Below are 18,933 nucleotides of genomic sequence, written 5' to 3'. Positions count from 1 at the left end.
ATTTTAAGTCACCACATGTATATTAAGAGTACTAGAATTCTTACTTCATAGGATGGCATTGACAGTACGCTTCGTTGCATGGTAGTCATTTACAAAATACAACACACCATGCCTGAGTACTATGATCACTCCTGTCCTATATTTGCTAAACACGATATTTTTACGAAAGATACGCAAAAGGGAGGGGGTTTGGTCCAGAAATTTATAAAAGTGTTTCTAGGCTATCATTTGTTAGTTTCTCGTCAAACTTAATACCAGAGTTCATTTTTAAAAAATACATATAAGCTAGGGACTTCAGGAAAAAAAATCAATCTACTCGGAAATCCTCTTTCTCTGTTTAATTCAATTAATATGACCTTCACCTACAACTTCTCCAGCACAGGTAACCATTAGACAGTATAAATAAAAAGAAACTCTAATATCTAAATATAGGTCCGCGGCAGTGAATTCAAAAATGTCAACTTGGAAATATTGTCAAAGAGGCATAACTCCAGTTTAAAATTCAAGTTAAAATACAGTTCAGCAAATTATAGTCCATTTCAAATTCAGGCTCTGAAAATACACAAAAAATATTAAATGTAAATGTAAATGAACTTTTATAGATTAAGGTGCATATTAATTTAGTATTCAACAAGGGTCTTATAGTCTGTGTTTAACTCCGGACACAAATTACAAACAAGTTATATCTAACTTAACATTTTTCCATCATGATAAGATATACACATACATATATATATGTGTGTGTGTTTGTTGGTGTGTGATTGCATTTATTTATCTTTTTGCAATAATTTCTATTTTTGTTCTATAATGTTGCCATAAAAATATATCTACATCAAATAAAAAATATGAACAAATATTCAAATATGTACCCTACATGCAGCCAAATAAGATAAACATTTTCTATTCTGATTTACAGCAAACACACCAATCAATTATAAATTAATTAACAAACTCATATTTACACTAATTCTAAGGTTCCTTCTTCCAAATCTTCCTTCAACTCTTCAATAGTCATATCATATTTTTCTAATTTGCTATGTTCTTTTTCATTTTTTTTTGGTATTCCAGTAGACAACCTGCAATTGATAATATGATTAAATGTTTTGGTAGCATAACATTTTCAAAGCAAGTAACATCAAATATAATTATACCACAACAACAGGAAAATATGAAATAATCATTAGATGCATAAAAAGCATTCAAAGCATATAATATTTACATCACAAGACAACAAAGCATAAGCAATTCTGTGTTAAAAAGCAACACAGACATAGAGAGTTAATATTAGTAAACAGTATGAAAATAAAGGCAATTTTAAAGCACAACGACCAAGCTGATATTTTTTTAATAATAAATGTATGTAATAAAGAAGCAAATAACCTAAATGCACAACACTACAACCACACAGTCCAACTAGCTACCTTTGGACCTATTATGTTAAAATTTAGAGTCATCAGTCTGATTTCTTACATAATCTATCATTTTCACGAAATGAAGTGATGTAAATTTAAAGGATAGCTACTTTGACATCAATAAGTTTTAACTTGTGAACAAAACTACATGCAATTCTTTCGCTTTACCATCATGCTTATTAACGTATTGATAAAAGAAGACTATCAATACATATTGGATAATTACATATTTATCAATGTGTATATACAATGTTCATGTACTCATCAAAATATTTACAATCCTCCTTAAAACAATGTTACATGCCGGTGCTACAGTATTCATGCAGTAACAAAGCATCTCCACAACGTGCAGCTTCATACCAATGAAGATGTGAAAAGTCCGTAAAACCCTGAACTGTTGGGACAAACGTTATCATAACTATTTCATGTTTCAGATAATATGATAACCAGTGTGAGTTAACTGATTAAGTGGCGGACCTGGGGGTGTGCAAGGGGTTAATACCCCTCTTTTCACTATACAAATTAAATCATGTCCTAGCATCATCCCTTTTTCTGAGGAACCAAAGCTTGCTTCCAACATTTTCAAATTGTATGATCCGCCCCATGCTAATGTCAAAATATAAAATAGAAGCTACCATACATACCATTAAATGAGATGAAAAAGTTAACTTTGTATTCCTATGCAGCAGGTAGGTCTAATTGTTCTTTCTGACAGAAAGTACAAATATACTGCAAAAGATAAATCATATTAATGAAATGTGTATTACATGAACACGGTATAGGTTTGTATTATAAAATAGTATCTTAGTTCACATTTTAGGGGGAAGACAACATCCAGAATAAACTGCTTATTTTTTTCTAATAATTTACTTTTATGTGCATTCAATAATTGTTTATTATTATTTTTTTGGGCAAATTATTTGAAAAATTATCTCCCTAAGCTTGGCCACACTGTAATTGGCATTTATCGTAATAGTGGTTTTGCATTATCCACAAACTTTCATATAGGATGGACAGATAATTAAAACTTAGCTTTGCTTACCACCTCCTTCCACTTGAAGCACGACCCCGCGGAATCAGCAAATTTAGTCGATATTTACCGTTGGGTTATCTGCCCTTTTACTACGTTCTTCAATTCGGAAGGTGGTCACATGAAGTAGCTATAATAAGCATTTACACGAAATTAAAGAGGTTTATTATGTAGATTATTGGCTATGGGACACAAACAAAATCCTCAGCCTAGAACCCTTAGACTCTAGGAGCAAATTGAGCAAAAATGTCAAAGTGACAAACATTTTTGCGCTCTGGTCAAAATATGAGACGCTAGACATACATTTAAAACGCTCATCGGTGACTGGCGCTTACAAGAATGTTTTATGTCAAATATTTCGATTCTAGCAAATTTATCTCTACTACATGTAATTCAGTATTATTTCTAAAATGTATTTACATGTACTATATTCATTATGATATTCTTATCATTTAAAGGAAATGCAGATTTCGCTGACGGGTCACAGAACTATATATCACTGACTCCCACCATTACATCATCCTCAGTGAATCTTACGTTCACAAACGGAGCTCCTTCAAGTACCACTGCGACGCTCTACACCGGATCAAATTCGTCCAACGTCAACCTGAGCAAGACAGTGTCCGGTAATGCCGTCGCCTTTAGTACCTCTGACTTCACGAGCAATACCCTTGATTACGGAGTGTATGAAATTATGTTACAGTTTAACGATGGAGGTGGTAGCTACTCTTTGAAAACTGCGGTAGTGTACGAACTACCGATATCAGGGTTTCATGTAGGTTTTTCTACCTCTAATCTTTCAGTAGGTTTTATATGGAACGAAACGTTATTTCGTTCCAAACATGTGCCTGTCTTAACACGTACGTTTAGAAATTATGTATTTTTAATTTTTATGTCATTTACATGTACATGTTAATGACTTGAACTCGACATAAATGTGATAAAAGACTTACTTAATTCATCAGGATGACGCTTAAATATTCTAACCAGTGGTAATGATTAAGTACTTGACTTTGTAAGAATCATGCAAAATCTGGAAAAAGTAATATACCCCCAAAAAGGCTACATATTTTTATTTTTGTAATAAGTTGTTTTATGGGTCTATATTTAGCAAAATAGTTAATTGTACGGAGGGTTATATTGCATTATATGGACTGCTATATCGTCCCGAAAAAATTAAATGGACCGAAGTGCAGCTGAGGTCCATATAATTTTTAAGGGCCACATACCAGTCCATATAATGCCATTTGACCCTCCGTACAATTAACTTTTTGCTATATAATACTTTTCCAGTTAACAAGCATCATTCGAAAAGGTTCTCAACTGTATTGTGTGATGCTGAAGATATAATTTTCTCTACAACATGCAAGCAAATTTTGTCTATTTTAGCTGTGCATTTGCGAATTTTGCAAATACATGTACAATGACATTGGCTATTGTATAGCCTTCAATGCGTCTTCGTCTAACGAAGCAAATCTGCCAGACAACGTTTTATTTTGACTGAAAATCAAATAACGGAATCGAATCCTGAACAAGACTGTCAGTTAAAATAAGACTCCCCTACCGGTCCAGTATTATTTCCAGCCGGTCTATATTATATGTTAATAAGCATGCAATTTCTTATTGGCCCTATTATTGGTTTGAGATCTGTCATATTGGTCGAGGCGGTCGTATTGGCCCAATACGGCTGTCGAGACCAATATGATTGATCGAAACCTATAACAGGGCCAATATGAAATTACATATTTATTGACAATTTTATTAACCAACTCAACCAGATGATTTGTAGAACAGTTGTTTTCGTGTTTTACCAAGAATATGTAGGTTTATTTGCATTAACCAGTCTTGAATATCCTTATTGTATAAAATGGAAGATCTTTTTGTGGTTCTGCAGCTTTTAGTCTTGGTGATCAAAATTCACGAAATTCAATTCTTACTCAAAATGGCGGTGTCAAACGACCGGAAGGTATGATGCCGTATTGGCCCTGGTTTGATCCACATTGGCACCGTATAGATGCCAGGTTTGAATTCATATTAAATGGTCAGTTTTTGACACATTTTAACGTATTTTGGGGTAGTTGGTTAATAAAGCATTTTATTGACTAAGATTGAATATTGGCCTAAATATGATCAAAACTGCCAATACAATACAAAATGCCAACGTGCGCTAATACGGAATTTAGCCGTCCAATACGGCTTTACCCGTCCAATACGTCACATTGGACTGGTTAAAATCCATATTTGCCTAGCGTATTAGACTAGTTAGTCAATAAAGTTATAATTGTGTAAGGTTTTCCATATTGGCCGAGTTATTAGTCCTCGGGTAGAAATATTGGACTTCGGCAACGCTTCAGTCCAATATGGCTAGCCTCGGACCAATAACTTGCCAATATGGAAAACCTTACGCAATAATACTACATTATGGACTGATGCAATTTAAATACGGAAATAGGTATATAATTTCTTATAAGTATCATACATGTATTATGAAATGTGTAATTACTCATTCCAATCTGTCTGGTCTTTGATGATAATCAACATTGAAAATCCAATAGATTCTATTGTATTTGAGTGTTATTTGCAGTTATCTACTTTAATGTTGAAATCTACAGTGCATTTTATATTGTTTTTATCTTCTAAATACACGGGATTTATGAAAAACCAAATGCTAATTTCTGTTGCTATGGCAATTAAAACATTACATCTGAAATAAAAATATGAAGGTTTTCACCCATGAACTACATTTTGCATGATTCTTAGCTGGAGTGCTACTTAAAATATAATATATTTCGTACTATATACATGAACTTATGGTCAGGCCAGCGAGAAATATACATACAATGGCATTTTGCATGAAAATGCTGTTTTTTTTCTAGTTCAGGAGATATATGAAAGGGATCCAATTTAAGAAAAATGAATCAAGTCTATAATCTGCCCATATTTGCCCAAATTTTGCACCAAATGTTTTCCTATGTTAAAGAGCAATCGTCAGTAACCCCAACAATCCCCCAAGAGCAACTAGGTTATTTGTGTGATACTCAGTGAAAAAATTTACAAATTGAAAGTAGAAGTAAAATTACATATGATATTTTATATACATTGTAAAGAATACCCCCATTTGTTCCTGGATTACATTCTTTTGATTGCCGCTCTAACCTTGATTCCCTTGATTACTCTTTCAATCTTCAGTAGCTCCAATAATATGAATCATTTATAATCAAATGACAAAGTAGGTTCATATAAAATTCAGACCAGAGGCGGGCTTAAGACAAAAATGTAGAACTTAATTGGGAAACAGACCTGGATTTTAGGCTTTCATGTAGTTCAGCTTGACACTACAACTGCACATAATATTTCCAAATCTCCATGTTGATATCAATAACGCATTCGCGGTTTATTCTGCGAAAATCGAACCAATGTTCCATATACAAGATAATATATTCAGGTATTAGTTACATTCTTTTGCTTCATAATTTAACCAACTTTTAAGATGTAGTGAAGCTATGAACATTTTGTTTTGTTATAAACGCCAAAATTTAAAAAAGATACTTACTCGGTATTACAGGTTAACTTTTTGTCAGACTGAAATCGGACTCTCGGTGCTTCTGTGGTCCTACTACGTTCATATTAACTTAAGGAGGTCAACCTAGTGTAAGGGACATAACTCTTGAAATCAGTGATATGTTTGTATCATATACAATTTCATCAAAGAATTCGTTGGAAACAGAAGGAAATAAATCAAATTCCTTTGATGCTTGCATGATGCTGAATACATATGTTTCAGTGATTTGTAAGAATTGTGTCCCATACCCTAGGTCTACCTCCTTAAGTTCGTACTGATAACCGTTATGAGGATATATGATCCTCTATTAAATGTGTTTTAATTTAAAAAAACAACATCTTAACTTTCCCTTTTAAGGTTGTGGTTGATCCTATTGTCCATATACACGACAACATTACCTTCACCGCCAAATTCACAGAGGCTTCGAATGTGGAAATAGAATGGCATTGGAATATGGCAAAAAGAGAATCGGAACTTGACGACCATAGTGGATCTTTAACAGAAATAACTAAATACCACACATTTAATGAGACAACAACTAACAATATCACAGTAACGGTCGCTAACCCTCTGAACCGTGTGTACCAGTTCGTCACTGTAAAAGTACAGCATCCTGTTAATAATTTTATGATCGAATCTGAACCTGGACCTCACCCAACTGGTATTAATATTCCAATAAAAGTTAATTTATCAGTGTCAGCACTTTTGCCAATGGGAACTTTGAAATTGAATGTAAGTTACGGTGACGATACGGGAAATGACATTGTAGATTTAACAAGCTCTATTTTATCTCAAATGCAAGCAGGGACGTATACCATTCAGCACAGTTATTCAAAACAAGGTAACTTCAGTGGCACTGTAAAAATTCAATCTGAAATAAGCCACCAGGAGTTTGTGTTTGAACGCTATATTTGGGACGATATTTCGTCGTTATCTTTAAAAGTTGCGGAAGGGGCGGCAAAGAGTTCCGTAGTTCCGTTTACTTTCTTAAATACACCGCCAAACGGATTCTTTTACCGTATACAAACTGGTGATGGAGCTCAGTACGAAAATACCCCGGAGTTTGTTTATAGCCAATACAGTGATCCTGCAACAAGCCATGTTTACACCGATATTGGAATATATACTGTAGAAATGATAGCATGGAATCCCTTTTATGCCAGTAACTGTACACACACAATAATTATTCAAGTGCCAGTGGAAGATTTAGTTCTATTTCCCCAGCAATCTAATCCACCTATTATGTATCCAATCCCAGACGGTATTGTAGAATTCAAGTATGAAATGACAGCAGATCATGAGGATCCTACAAATGTGACATGTATAAATATAGATGGACCAGTCGAAACAAACCTAACTTATGGTGTTCCAATTATGTATACATATACATATTCTAACCCAGGAATTTTCATAGTAAACATAACGTGCTATAATTTTATAAGTTCAGTTGAAATGCTGACAGAAATTGAAATGCTCGACGCTACGCTTGATAAATTTTCGTTGGTCTATCCGGCTGTGGTTGGTATGAATATGACAAAAATAGAAAGCTCTGATCCATCAGTTGACGCTATATTCGAGTATGAACACAAGACTGTCATATTTTACCTTATACTTCAAAGATGCGTAAAATTTCCACCCGTTGTTAACATTGACTACAACTTCGGAGACGATTCTTCCAATGAATTTCGCCCGGATGTCCAATTAGGGACAAACATATCGCATACTTACACACAACGTGGGCGTTTTAGCATAACTTTGCATATTACAGACAATAGCAGCAGAAGCGCGGAACTCGTTTTTCCTATCAAAACGGGTGCAACTGATTTAGTAATAGACCGATACGCAGGAGAAATAGGTCAAGCCACCTTTTCTTTCACAGTATCTGGACTTGGGTCAGGTGCCACATACGTGCTTGAAATAGGTGAAGGTGTTATAAAAACTCTAACAGATATAAATAACAAATTCTCTCATGTGTATACTAGCTATGAAAAGTTTAATGCACGAGTCGAAGCGTCAAACTCTACTTTTTATGAAATTTCATATTCAACAATTGCTCACAGAGCAGAAAAAGTTATAACAGGAGTAACTATAAGTTTACCAGAGAAAGTTGATCTACCACCAGGTCGAGTGGTTGTCAACACCAGTCTAGGGGTAAAATCCGCACCGTTAGCTTTCATCAACTGCACCTTTGAGATGGGTGATTTGATTGACAGGAAAATTTACCATATTTATCAGAATCTGACAGTACAAATGCCAATCGTCTTTGATTTCACATACATTACTCTTGGTAACCATACAGTTAAAGTAAACTGCTCCAATTCAGTCAGCTTTTACTCAAAAAATATCACCATGAATGTTTGGAATGAGTGTTATCAGCCTACGGGTATCTTTGATCGTGACTATTCGAATGAGACTAATCCCTTGGTTCTCTACACTTCATTCGATACAGATCTTGGCAGTAGAATGGCAGTGTATTGTACTGATCAACATGTTCAGTATATTTGGAATTTTTACACAATTAACGACAACGGGACTTACGACGTTCCTTACAATTACGTGCCCATTGTGCCCCCAACGGGCATAATACGATTTGCAAAGGGGACGATTGACGAGGGAATTTACAAGGTCACTTTGAATGTTTCGTTGGATAGAACTTGGGTATATGAACCGACCTTCATCAAATTTGTAACACCACCACCGTTTGCATTTATACAAGGAGGAAGTTTAAGGTCTATTAAACTTATCAAAAACTTTGTAGAATTTGATGCTTTTTCTGTATCCTACGATCTCATGTATGGAGAAGGAGCAAACCAAAATCTGACTTTCATGTGGTCTTGTAGGCAGTAAGTTTTTATAGCATAAATTGAAATTCTTTACTTTAAAACAAAACAGTTTTTGAGAGAAATCAAGGTAATCCTTATTTTTATGGTGGTCAAAAGAATAAAATCCTAGGATAAATAAAAACACAAAAAACACAAAAAACAAAGAACATGAAATAACCAAAATACGACGAACAAAGAAATTAGTGAATGAGCAATTCTGACTCCTCTAAAGTCCTTCTGTGTATATACGTACCAGATACACCAGTAGTGTTGAAGTCATAGTACTTAAGTTGTAAAGTATTTATCAAATATTAATGAATTTTAATGTCCATGAAGCAGAGCAAAAACATTACTCAATGAAAAATATTAAAAAAAAGATCCAGTAAACAGTTTTAGTCTTAAAATTTTAAGTACTTCTCCAGTCTAAGAATCAGGCAAAATGTATATAAGGTATGGCACATGAAGGAATAAACGCAGAGATTTTATTGCATTAACCAATTAATTATACCTGAAAATCACTAGAAATAACTTTCAAAGTGTTTGTAAATTTACTTTTTTAAGATATTGATGGGTCAAATTTAGTTGAAATGCACTATTGAAAAATGGCGGGAAAGTTTTCCCCGCACTCTTTCCCTATATAAGCAGTCAAAAATATCTACGTCAAAGATGCTTCAGTATAAACTTAAGTAGCTTTTTAGTTGTTTTCTAGTTGTACTGAATATAATTTAAGCAAAAATGACTAAATTGGGGGAAATGATGTGCCACCCATTGCCTGATTCTTACACAGAATGGTACTTAAGTTGTAAAGTTATTTATTTTCGTAGCATTTGTTCGTCTTTCTAGTACTAATCTGAATTCAATGTGATATTGCTTAAATTTTTAGGTTTAGTACCTCAGACTTACAACAGTTGAGTTCCAGTTACGAGACTGTGGCGGGAGTTCCAGGTCAACTCGACACGCTTCCCGACTGTATGCCTAATTTAGAGCCTAAACCCGACACAAACAACGGTTCGTTGATAATGAACCTGACAATACAAGCAGGCTATGCTGTAACTGTTACAGTTTTTCTTAATGGGCTAAATACATCATACACCCAGTTAGTACAAGCCACAGAAGGTCAGGCCCCAGACGTCGGAATCAGGTAAATACATGTACAAGTACAAAGGACTAATTCATAAAATATTTCATTAACAAATAGACCCTTTTGTGCTAACTATGGGATGGCCGACGAACATGTATGAAGCATGCTCAACATACACTTCTGCGAAGAATATTCTTTTCTTCTACCCAAAACACGGACCCTATTTACAGGAATTATTATTATTATTATTTTAAATTATTTTTTAATCATTATATGTGGAATCAAAGGTTGTAGATTGTAGGTCACTCATTTTCAACACAAAATTCTAACGTAGATTTATACTTAGTAGCAGAGGTCTATCGAGCCGAAAGGGATCAAAACGAAGAAAGAATCTGTATTCTTAACTCTTTGAAAGACATGTATAATATGAATATGACGAGACAGTTTGATTTATTTTCAGATGCAAGCTTAATTGTGATGATAAGTATGCCTACAAATTAAAGAGTATTTATGAGGCTGAATGCTATGACTGTGATCCGGGAGAAATCAATTACGTCACGTTCCGGTGGAAATTGCATAAATCTGGAGTACTATTAAGTGACGCAGAATTTCGGTCAATCACTCTCACAGGTGCTCTTTAAAATGACACTCGATTGTTATGAATCTTACATGTACCAGATCAAACGGCAAACCTTTGCTTTAAGCCGTATAAGATGTGGATGTTTTGAAAAAAGGGGGTCAGAAAAAGGAAGGCCCCAGTCTATTATTTGTTCACTTTTTCCCCAAAATATTAACTTTTCCAAAAAGGAGAGAGTCCAAGTCTAAACCCCTGTTAATCTGTTTTGGAGAGCTAGTTTGTTTCTTCATTTTGATCTTAAATTTCTCTGAAATAGCTTATAACAGCAAGATTATAACAGATTATTTTTACATTACGAAAACATTACGAATACCTTTTTGTGTAAGTTAACGAATTATTGTGCGTGTAAATGTGTGTCATTAACTTTTTTTTTTATTTTATGAACATTTCCAAGAGAATTCAGTGAAAAAAGATCAATATTAAAGGAAATGAAAAAACATTGTAGATTTCATTTGATTAATTTCTACAGCTATGCAAACATAATTGACTCTTCGATGGTAGAACGGTAAGCCTTGTGTCGACAAATAATTGAATCTCAAATAAAGTATGTTCTGCTGCTATAATTTTACCAAATAGATGGCTATAGGGTTTGTAAGTCTCGTTCTAGTTAGAGTTTCTGTTTCGGAATTTCCGATGTAGAACGTATTGAAATTGGAATACCGATCTACATTTTATTGTTTACTTCCGGGAAATCGAAACGCTGCATCACATTGCAAAATCTTCTATTTTATACTTTCCTTAACATTTTTATCTTGGAGAACTAGATTTAGTCATTTTGTTCAGAATATTTACACAAAAAGATATTTTGCTTTTTGTATCGTACGCAATGCTATGTTAATAACGAAACAGCAGATAGACGATGACCCATTCTCATGAAACCACGGAGTCACGTGACGAGACTTACAAAAGAAGCAAAAAAAAAAAAAAAGAAAGAAAGACGAAAGTATCATTTATATACAGCTAAACGATTTTTTTAAAAATGATTTAAGGTATTGACGAACCTACTATTGCCCTAAAGGAAAACTCATTGGTTGAAAATACAAACTACAAACTGTGGCTATATGCTAAAGGTGGATGGGGAAGAACGGACCAAGAAGCCATGCGAGCGATTGCTTTTCGGACTAACCTAGCACCATACAACGGTGCTTGTAAAGCCAGTCCTGCTGAGGGTGAGTATCAAGATAACGATGAGCTTACGACACAATCACGTGTAAAAGGGTAATATAAAGAGGCTGTCCATGTAAAATCAGGCAGATTCTATGATATGGGTGGCACAGGGTAAGTTTTATCCCACTGTTTTTTTTTTCAATTTGTTTCAAATCGAAACAAGAGAGAGTCTAAAATCACTTCATTATCCCATAAGAAAAGTTGTGTAATAGAGGACTGCATTTCCAGGAGGGAAAGATACCATCACTGTATTGAATAAAAATATAATTAACGCTTAAGAAAAATTAACATAACTCTGTTACAGCCTGCAAGAGTCATGATTATACCGAAATCACGAAACTATTTAAGAAATAAACATGGAAATAACGATTTATACAAACAAATGTACATATACCTACATGTAGGGGAGTCTGAAATAAACAAATTTCACATTTTAATGTGCAAAAGTGTGTTACGATCTCCACTTCTTCACTTACATTGTAATATTCACTTTTCAATCTCAATTCCAACTCTTATAAGAATAATGCATACATATAACTTAGTATTGTAAACTGAAAATCATACCCTGCTTCTCGAGTAATCTCTTGAATTTTCAAAATGTTATAAGCAGTATTGAGGGTATTTTCATTTTTGCAACAAATACATGGACTACATATGAGATCAGTTCTAACCTCTCACAAAACTGTCATAGATCTGTCAGAAGGACAGGTCTATGACAAATTTAGAGCAGTTCTCGGACAGTGCTAGAGCCAACTCTTCTGAAAGTTCTAGCATAGCAAACTCTACTGGTAGAACTGTTCTCGTAGAGCTGGCTCTACAAGACTGTTTCTGTAAAGCCAGTCTTGCTAGAACTGTCAGATGATTGGGCTGTAGTAGTAGAACTGTTCTCGTATAGTCGGTTCTGCTAGTAGAACTGTCATAAAAGCTGGCTTTAGAACTGTTCTATGACTCTTTTATAACTGGTCTAGAGTCGGCTCTTCTGACAGTTCCCCTGAAAAGTTAAAACTGATCTCATCTGTACATGTATGTACCTTTTATAAAATTATACAATATAGATCATACTTCAATTGCACAACACATCTTATATATCTGTCGAATTTTTTGTTTCTGCTTCTGAAGGGAATGCGTCAACTACGCCATTTGCTATCCACTGCAGCGGTTACATTGACGAAGGTGGAAATCCTGAAAGAGACCCTATACAAGATGAAATAGCCAGGAATCCTTTAAAGTATACATACTATACTGTTGACAAATACAACAATGGGGTTAACAAAACTATAGTCAAGTCTGTAATCTTTAATGGAGGTAAATATTGATGGGACGGTAGACAGGACAAAGGGATACAGACCTGTTTATGCTACTTAAAGACAAAGCGAATTTTTAGTAGTATTTTATGAAAAATTGTCGTAAAATCTTGAACTTTGTATTGTTTCAACATGAGTACTGTGGCGAGACCACAATGCGTAGAGCGCAATTTGCAGTCAAAATTCGCAGAACAGCTCTAGAAGTAATCAAGGTTATAGCGGTAATCAAAAGAATGCAATCCAGGGACAAAGACCAGATATGGAAAACAGACATACACAACAAAGAACATAAAGTAACTAAAATCATACCTACAAAGTAACAAAAGCAAATGACCAACTCGGACTGCACTAAAAACTGGGAGCATGGACCAGGTGCACGTAAGCGTCCTCCGCTTTTCTAGAAACACCCGCCGAGTTGCTCATAAAAAGTCAAGTCTGGGGTAGATGAAAAAGGAAAGGAAAACTATGGCATGTTGAACAAATCAGTTTTCATGGCGCAAATAGTTACACCGTATCTAGAGATAGGGATAGAAGGGGCGGGGTCGGGAGAAAGAAGATGGGATGGGAAAAAGTACTCCTTATCCAACCGTCATTTCAAGATAAACCCTATAATAGATCGCTTTCATCACCTTTGATAGTTTGTTATCATTGGCGGGCAATAGTGTATTGACTTTCAACAGTCAAACCCAGTTCCATGACGTCAACGTCAAACTTTTAGTATAAGAGAGTAATCAAAGGAACCAAGGTTATAGCGGTAATCAAAAGAATGTAATCCAGGAACAAAGACCAGACATGGAAAACAGACATACCAAACAAAGAACGTAAAGTAACTAAAATCATACATACAAAGTAACAAAAGCAAATGAGCAACTCGGACTCCACTAGAAACTGGGAGAATGGACCAGGTGCACCGGTAGGGTAAGCGTCCTCTGCTTTTCTAGAAACACCCGCCGAGTTGCTCATAAAAAGTCAAGTCCGGGGTAGACTAAGGAAAACTATGACCCGTTGAATAAATCAGTTTTCGTGGTGCAAATGGATACACCATAACGATCTACGAATTCATGATGACGACCATAAAACTTCTGTAGTGATGACTTCAATCTTGTAGCAACATAATCCTGTTCTAGAAGCCTATTTGGTAGAGTTCTAGCGCGATACAAAAAGTCTGCGTAGCTTATTTATAAAACTCGAACTTCCGGCTTTTAATTTTTTAAAATGTCAGCTTAAGGTCACTCAAGAAATGGCAAGGAAAGCCTAACACCACCGGACAGGCTGTAGCCGGCCCCAAAGCAACATTATACACAGGTACAAGGAAATAGTTGCTTCCATATACTCCAACATGACAGAAATACGAAACAACATCTACAGAGGCCAGAGATTTCTGACTTGGGACAGGAGCAAATGCGGCGGGGTTAATGTACTTTGGCATTATCACAACCCTCCCCTTTTAAATTTGGCCACTTCTGAAAAAAAAAATATTACACAATTAAATACACCCATAAATCATTTCAAAAAGTTCTGAGTCCCTTGTTAAAACAGAAATAAATAAAATTATGATACGACATAGTATACACAAACGCACAAACAGTTACCTGGAATACCAGCTCCAGACCAGTTTAAACTACAAAAAGTATCTAATACCAAACATAATTCTTCTCATAGGGGTTTGAGAATCACGATACATCATAGGTCATACAATAAGTAAACAACACATGTCATGCCGAAAAACGCATTTAAATACAGAATATCACTTTCTAGTAAAGACCTCAATAGCGAATCAAATTGAATGTTCATTTAAATACTAAAAAATGCTGCCCTTAACGATTTGAAAACAATATCATAACTAGATGTATATGTCTTTAGAATTATTCAACGGTTTAGTGAATTTTGAGCTTTCTATGCTTTGTGAAGAATACTATTGTAAAATATATAGTGGGAGTTACTCGCATGTATTACTTGTTTACAAGTACATCTGTTTTTGTTAATGGTCGTAAAACATTGTGAATGTTTTACGAGCTTCACAGTGATATTAAAAACGTTGATGTACATTGTAGGAATTTCTCGCTTGTATACAGATTTCTTTCTTTAAACCCGAATTTTAAACATTGCTACAAATACGAGCAAATCGAACCAATTGTAATAATCGTGTAAACATCATATGATGGTGACAAGAGGACGTCACCACCTAGAAACGGATAATAAACAACATAGGGGATGATAAATCATCCCAAACATTCTTGGTGACCGGAATTGGTGACTGATCATTATAAAAATGCGATTTATTGTTATTAGATTTTTCCTTTTGGTTTTGATTTCTGAATATTACATGACAAAAAAATTGTATCACAAGCCGTGAATGTATCAGCCCGAGACTCCTACATGTATATTACCCAAGATCTACCGGCCATAGGGGTACTATACATGTATGTCTCGGTTGATACGGCATGTGATACAATTTTTATCCTACAATGAGTTTATTTAAGAGCAAATAACGGGTGTCAAATAAATTTTGCCCCGTACAGGTCCGGGTGTTAAAAGAATAGGCCTGCAGCAGCGCTAAGCTTGTCGTAAAAGGCGACTAAATAGTGCTCAGGCTAGCCGCTCTGCCCACAGAGCAACTGGGATGTGTGCTCCAGGTTGTGGAATGAGGTACCCCTGGCGTGTTACATGCTGGGGTTGTCAGGCTGTAATACGAAAAACCTGGCCGCAAACCATAGTGGTGCACCGTGTTGGGAAAGACGCCACGTTCCTCGCTCATCAAAGAATCCTGCTGTAATATTCGATAGTAGGAACCTTTGCGCTCCGCCACAGGGGACTGAATTTCCCGACCCTACCCATCCCTCCCTTTTATCTTGTGGCAATCAAAATTTGTTGACCCTATCACCCTTGTGTTCTATCCCATTTTTCATTTCATGTTCATTTTATCATCCATTTCATGTTCATCGTCTGAATATATTTGAAATATTACTGCTCGGACGTTAAACCCACAAAAAAAAAAACAAAACAAAACAAACAAACAAATTTTTGCTTTATTTGCATAGTAGCGAAGAAAGCAATTGAGCTCCGCATACCGTCATGACGTCACAAATCAATAACTTTGTCAAAAGTAAAAGTAGGTCACGGGAGAATTTATTTCACATCAGAAAAAACATGTTAAATGATGGAAATTGTTTTTTAATTTTGAATATTAATGTTATGTGTATGACTCGTTAAAAAGTAAAAGTTACAATTTTTTAACATATTTTGCAAATAATGTACATCTCTCAGAACTACTTTTGGTCGCGGGTTTTCAATGAACGGCAAATGCTTGGGGGCCCACGACAGGTTCCTACTTTTGAATTAAATACTCTTAACAACACAAAACCATCAAAATTGACTTATTGCAGGATTATTAGTGTATTACAAAAAAAATATAGAAAGTATTTGTGTTCGGCTCGAAAGGGGAGTAACTTCCGAGCAGTTACTTCTCCTTCCTTAGCCTCATATAAATACTTTCTATATTTTTCTGTAATACACTGATATTGTATACATGTGACATGTCATGTTCATTATATCACGTTTTAACTGTTATACTTCAAAGGAGTTCCGAGTAGGGATGCGGGGTGGGTCTTAGAGTGTGAAATAGGGTTTATGCAATTACTTGTAATACATATACATGTACTAAAAAGTATACATGTATTTTGATCTAAATATATGTCACAACATTACATACATTTGACATTTAATCAAGAAGTATTGTTATTATTATTTTTTAAATGTGTTTAAGACGTATTACATGTAAATAAGTAATCCTCACGTAATTTTAGCTGAAATGTCTGCGACAGAAATACTATTGCCATTAGGCGATCCAGATAGTGGATATAGGATCACATTGATGGTGGATATATCAGACAGATTTGGAGATTATGTCTCTACAGAAATGGTTGTCAAGGTACAAAAACATGGAACATGTAATAACCAGAGTTATCTTAAGGACGTTATTGTTAACTCGGGTTTAATTCACGCATAATGTGAAAGTGAATTTTATGTAAAACGTGCTCACCGAATTGAGTAAATAAATATTATGTGCAATTCGATCGGTGTTCGATGACAATTATATACAGCACTTCCACGGCGTTAATATCCCCTCTCTCTATTCATCACATCGCCATTCCAAAAAGGCAATTTCTTATTAATATGTGCAATAAACAGGGATATTACATGTAACCTAATTGTTTAACTATAAATTTAAATATTAAATTTTTATCTGTAAATATAAAGTTTAACTTATTCATCATTAAAGTGCGCATGATAATTTTTTACTAGTACCTATTTTTGGTGCCCCATGCATATATAATTCCACACCCCCCATGTCTAATTCCTTATGTCTCGTATCCCACTAAATGTAAAATTTACCCAATTCAGGTACTATACTAAGGCAAATACTGTTCACATGAAATTCATGTGAACTTGAAGATTTTCACATGAAATTCACTTAACATGAATTTCACATGAAAAGTTCACATGAATTTAAAATGAAGACTCAATTCACATGAATTTAAAATGAAGACTCAATTCACCAGAATTTCGCGTTACAAATTCAATATGCCTTAATTTTATGAAAATTGCTTGTAATTTGTGTGCAGAATCTATCAAATTGTTTTGTTTTTTTTTCAAACAGGTCCTCCCAGACGTTAAGTTACAGCCACAAAACGGTGATGACATACAAGCAGTTGATAATTTGTTCGAAGCGTTTGACAAAACATATAATATAACCGCACATGGTGGTAATGCAATGAGTGTTGTCCGACTTGTTGGTGCAACAGCAAGCATGTATAGTCATATAAACGTCGTAAGTATATGTAGACAAATTTTAGACAAATAGTCAGTAATTCGATTTGTTTTTTTTTGAAACAGTTTTCGTTCCAGAATGTTGTAATTTATTTCTGATGTGGTCTCTAATTAGAGGAACAAATATAAACCTAAGACACAAGATGCTAACATTTAGTTGTTTAGTGTTTCTTGCATTGTTTGTTGTCAATTTCGTTTTGAGTTTACCCATCTGAAGCCCAGGATTGATTATATCTTCTTGTCCTGGGGTGATTTAATGTTTGAAATTCAATGATTATTTTGCTTAATTTATTTATTAACCAATATTTAGTTAATATTTACTTCTGCTTCTGTACATCTAAAGTATGCCGTGTCACCTCTAAATGGACGAATGGAGTATGTGAGAAATATTTTAAATTGTTAGTCTCTGTAAGAATCGGGCAGTGGGTGAAACATGGGTGAAAAAACCCACCATTTTGAAAATTTAATTTGCCTGTTTACACCATCAGAATCAAGGAAACAATTGCAACAGGATTTTTCAAATCATTTTGGTTAACTGAGTTATAATTTTACTGAAATGTACTGAAAATGAACATTTCAAGACAGATTACTCTGTCAAAAACCTGATTTTTCTAACGTTCTATTGAAAAAATTTCTGAGCAAATCCAGTGATGCGAAGATCAAATGGTATTTTCAAATAGAGAAAGCATTACAGAGTGAAAGTGTATTGCCAGATCGGTGGGATTTGGACATGCCTGTTTCTGATTTTTCCCCATTTTGCCCGTTTCTTACAAGAACTGATACTAAAACTCTGAGGCTTGAGCAATCTTTGCAAAAAACAAAAGGCTCTAATTCCCTCTCTAACACTTGCAACCACTTAAGATCTAATAATTCTGTGCAATCCAAAACCATGATGCGCAAACGTTTTAGACGAACTAAACTCAAGTTGACCTTGAATCGAAATTGAGATTTACAATAACAATATAGCACCTGCATTATCTTTTTAAGAAACAGAAGTCATCTGTTATTACAACAGATTCTGCTGCAGTGACACAATCTGCTACAAATGTAAGTTCCATGTCTATTTACATATTAAACAATCAAACAGA

The 18,933-nt window shown here is 34.7% G+C and overlaps 1 protein-coding gene and 1 long non-coding RNA gene across 2 annotated transcripts in view; one reads left to right on the top strand and one right to left on the bottom strand.

The window, feature by feature from the left end:
* The window catches only part of LOC148620124 (uncharacterized), an 81,862-nt gene that overhangs the window by 44,341 nt on the left and 18,588 nt on the right, over positions 1 to 18,933 (top strand). Inside the window, exons 2-10 of the mRNA XM_088580703.1 lie at positions 2,901 to 3,217; positions 6,362 to 8,847; positions 9,710 to 9,967; positions 10,368 to 10,537; positions 11,534 to 11,713; positions 12,831 to 13,016; positions 16,822 to 16,946; positions 17,676 to 17,846; positions 18,833 to 18,892. Of these exons, the coding sequence (XP_088436829.1) occupies positions 2,901 to 3,217; positions 6,362 to 8,847; positions 9,710 to 9,967; positions 10,368 to 10,537; positions 11,534 to 11,713; positions 12,831 to 13,016; positions 16,822 to 16,946; positions 17,676 to 17,846; positions 18,833 to 18,892 (3,953 nt within the window). The remainder of the gene's footprint in view (positions 1 to 2,900; positions 3,218 to 6,361; positions 8,848 to 9,709; positions 9,968 to 10,367; positions 10,538 to 11,533; positions 11,714 to 12,830; positions 13,017 to 16,821; positions 16,947 to 17,675; positions 17,847 to 18,832; positions 18,893 to 18,933) is intronic.
* LOC148620125 (uncharacterized) lies at positions 419 to 2,358 on the bottom strand. The gene is made up of 3 exons (XR_015921331.1): positions 2,057 to 2,358; positions 963 to 1,076; positions 419 to 552 (listed from the first exon to the last, which is right to left on the bottom strand). It is a non-coding gene; the product is annotated as an uncharacterized LOC148620125 (long non-coding RNA).

Source organism: Perna viridis, chromosome 4, assembly GCF_037379345.1.
Source record: "Perna viridis isolate PV_CMFRI_1.1 ecotype Kerala chromosome 4, ASM3737934v1, whole genome shotgun sequence".
NCBI lineage: Eukaryota > Metazoa > Mollusca > Bivalvia > Mytilida > Mytilidae > Perna > Perna viridis.
Note: the sequence above shows the minus strand (reverse complement) of the source record. Positions and strands in the feature narration are given on the sequence as shown.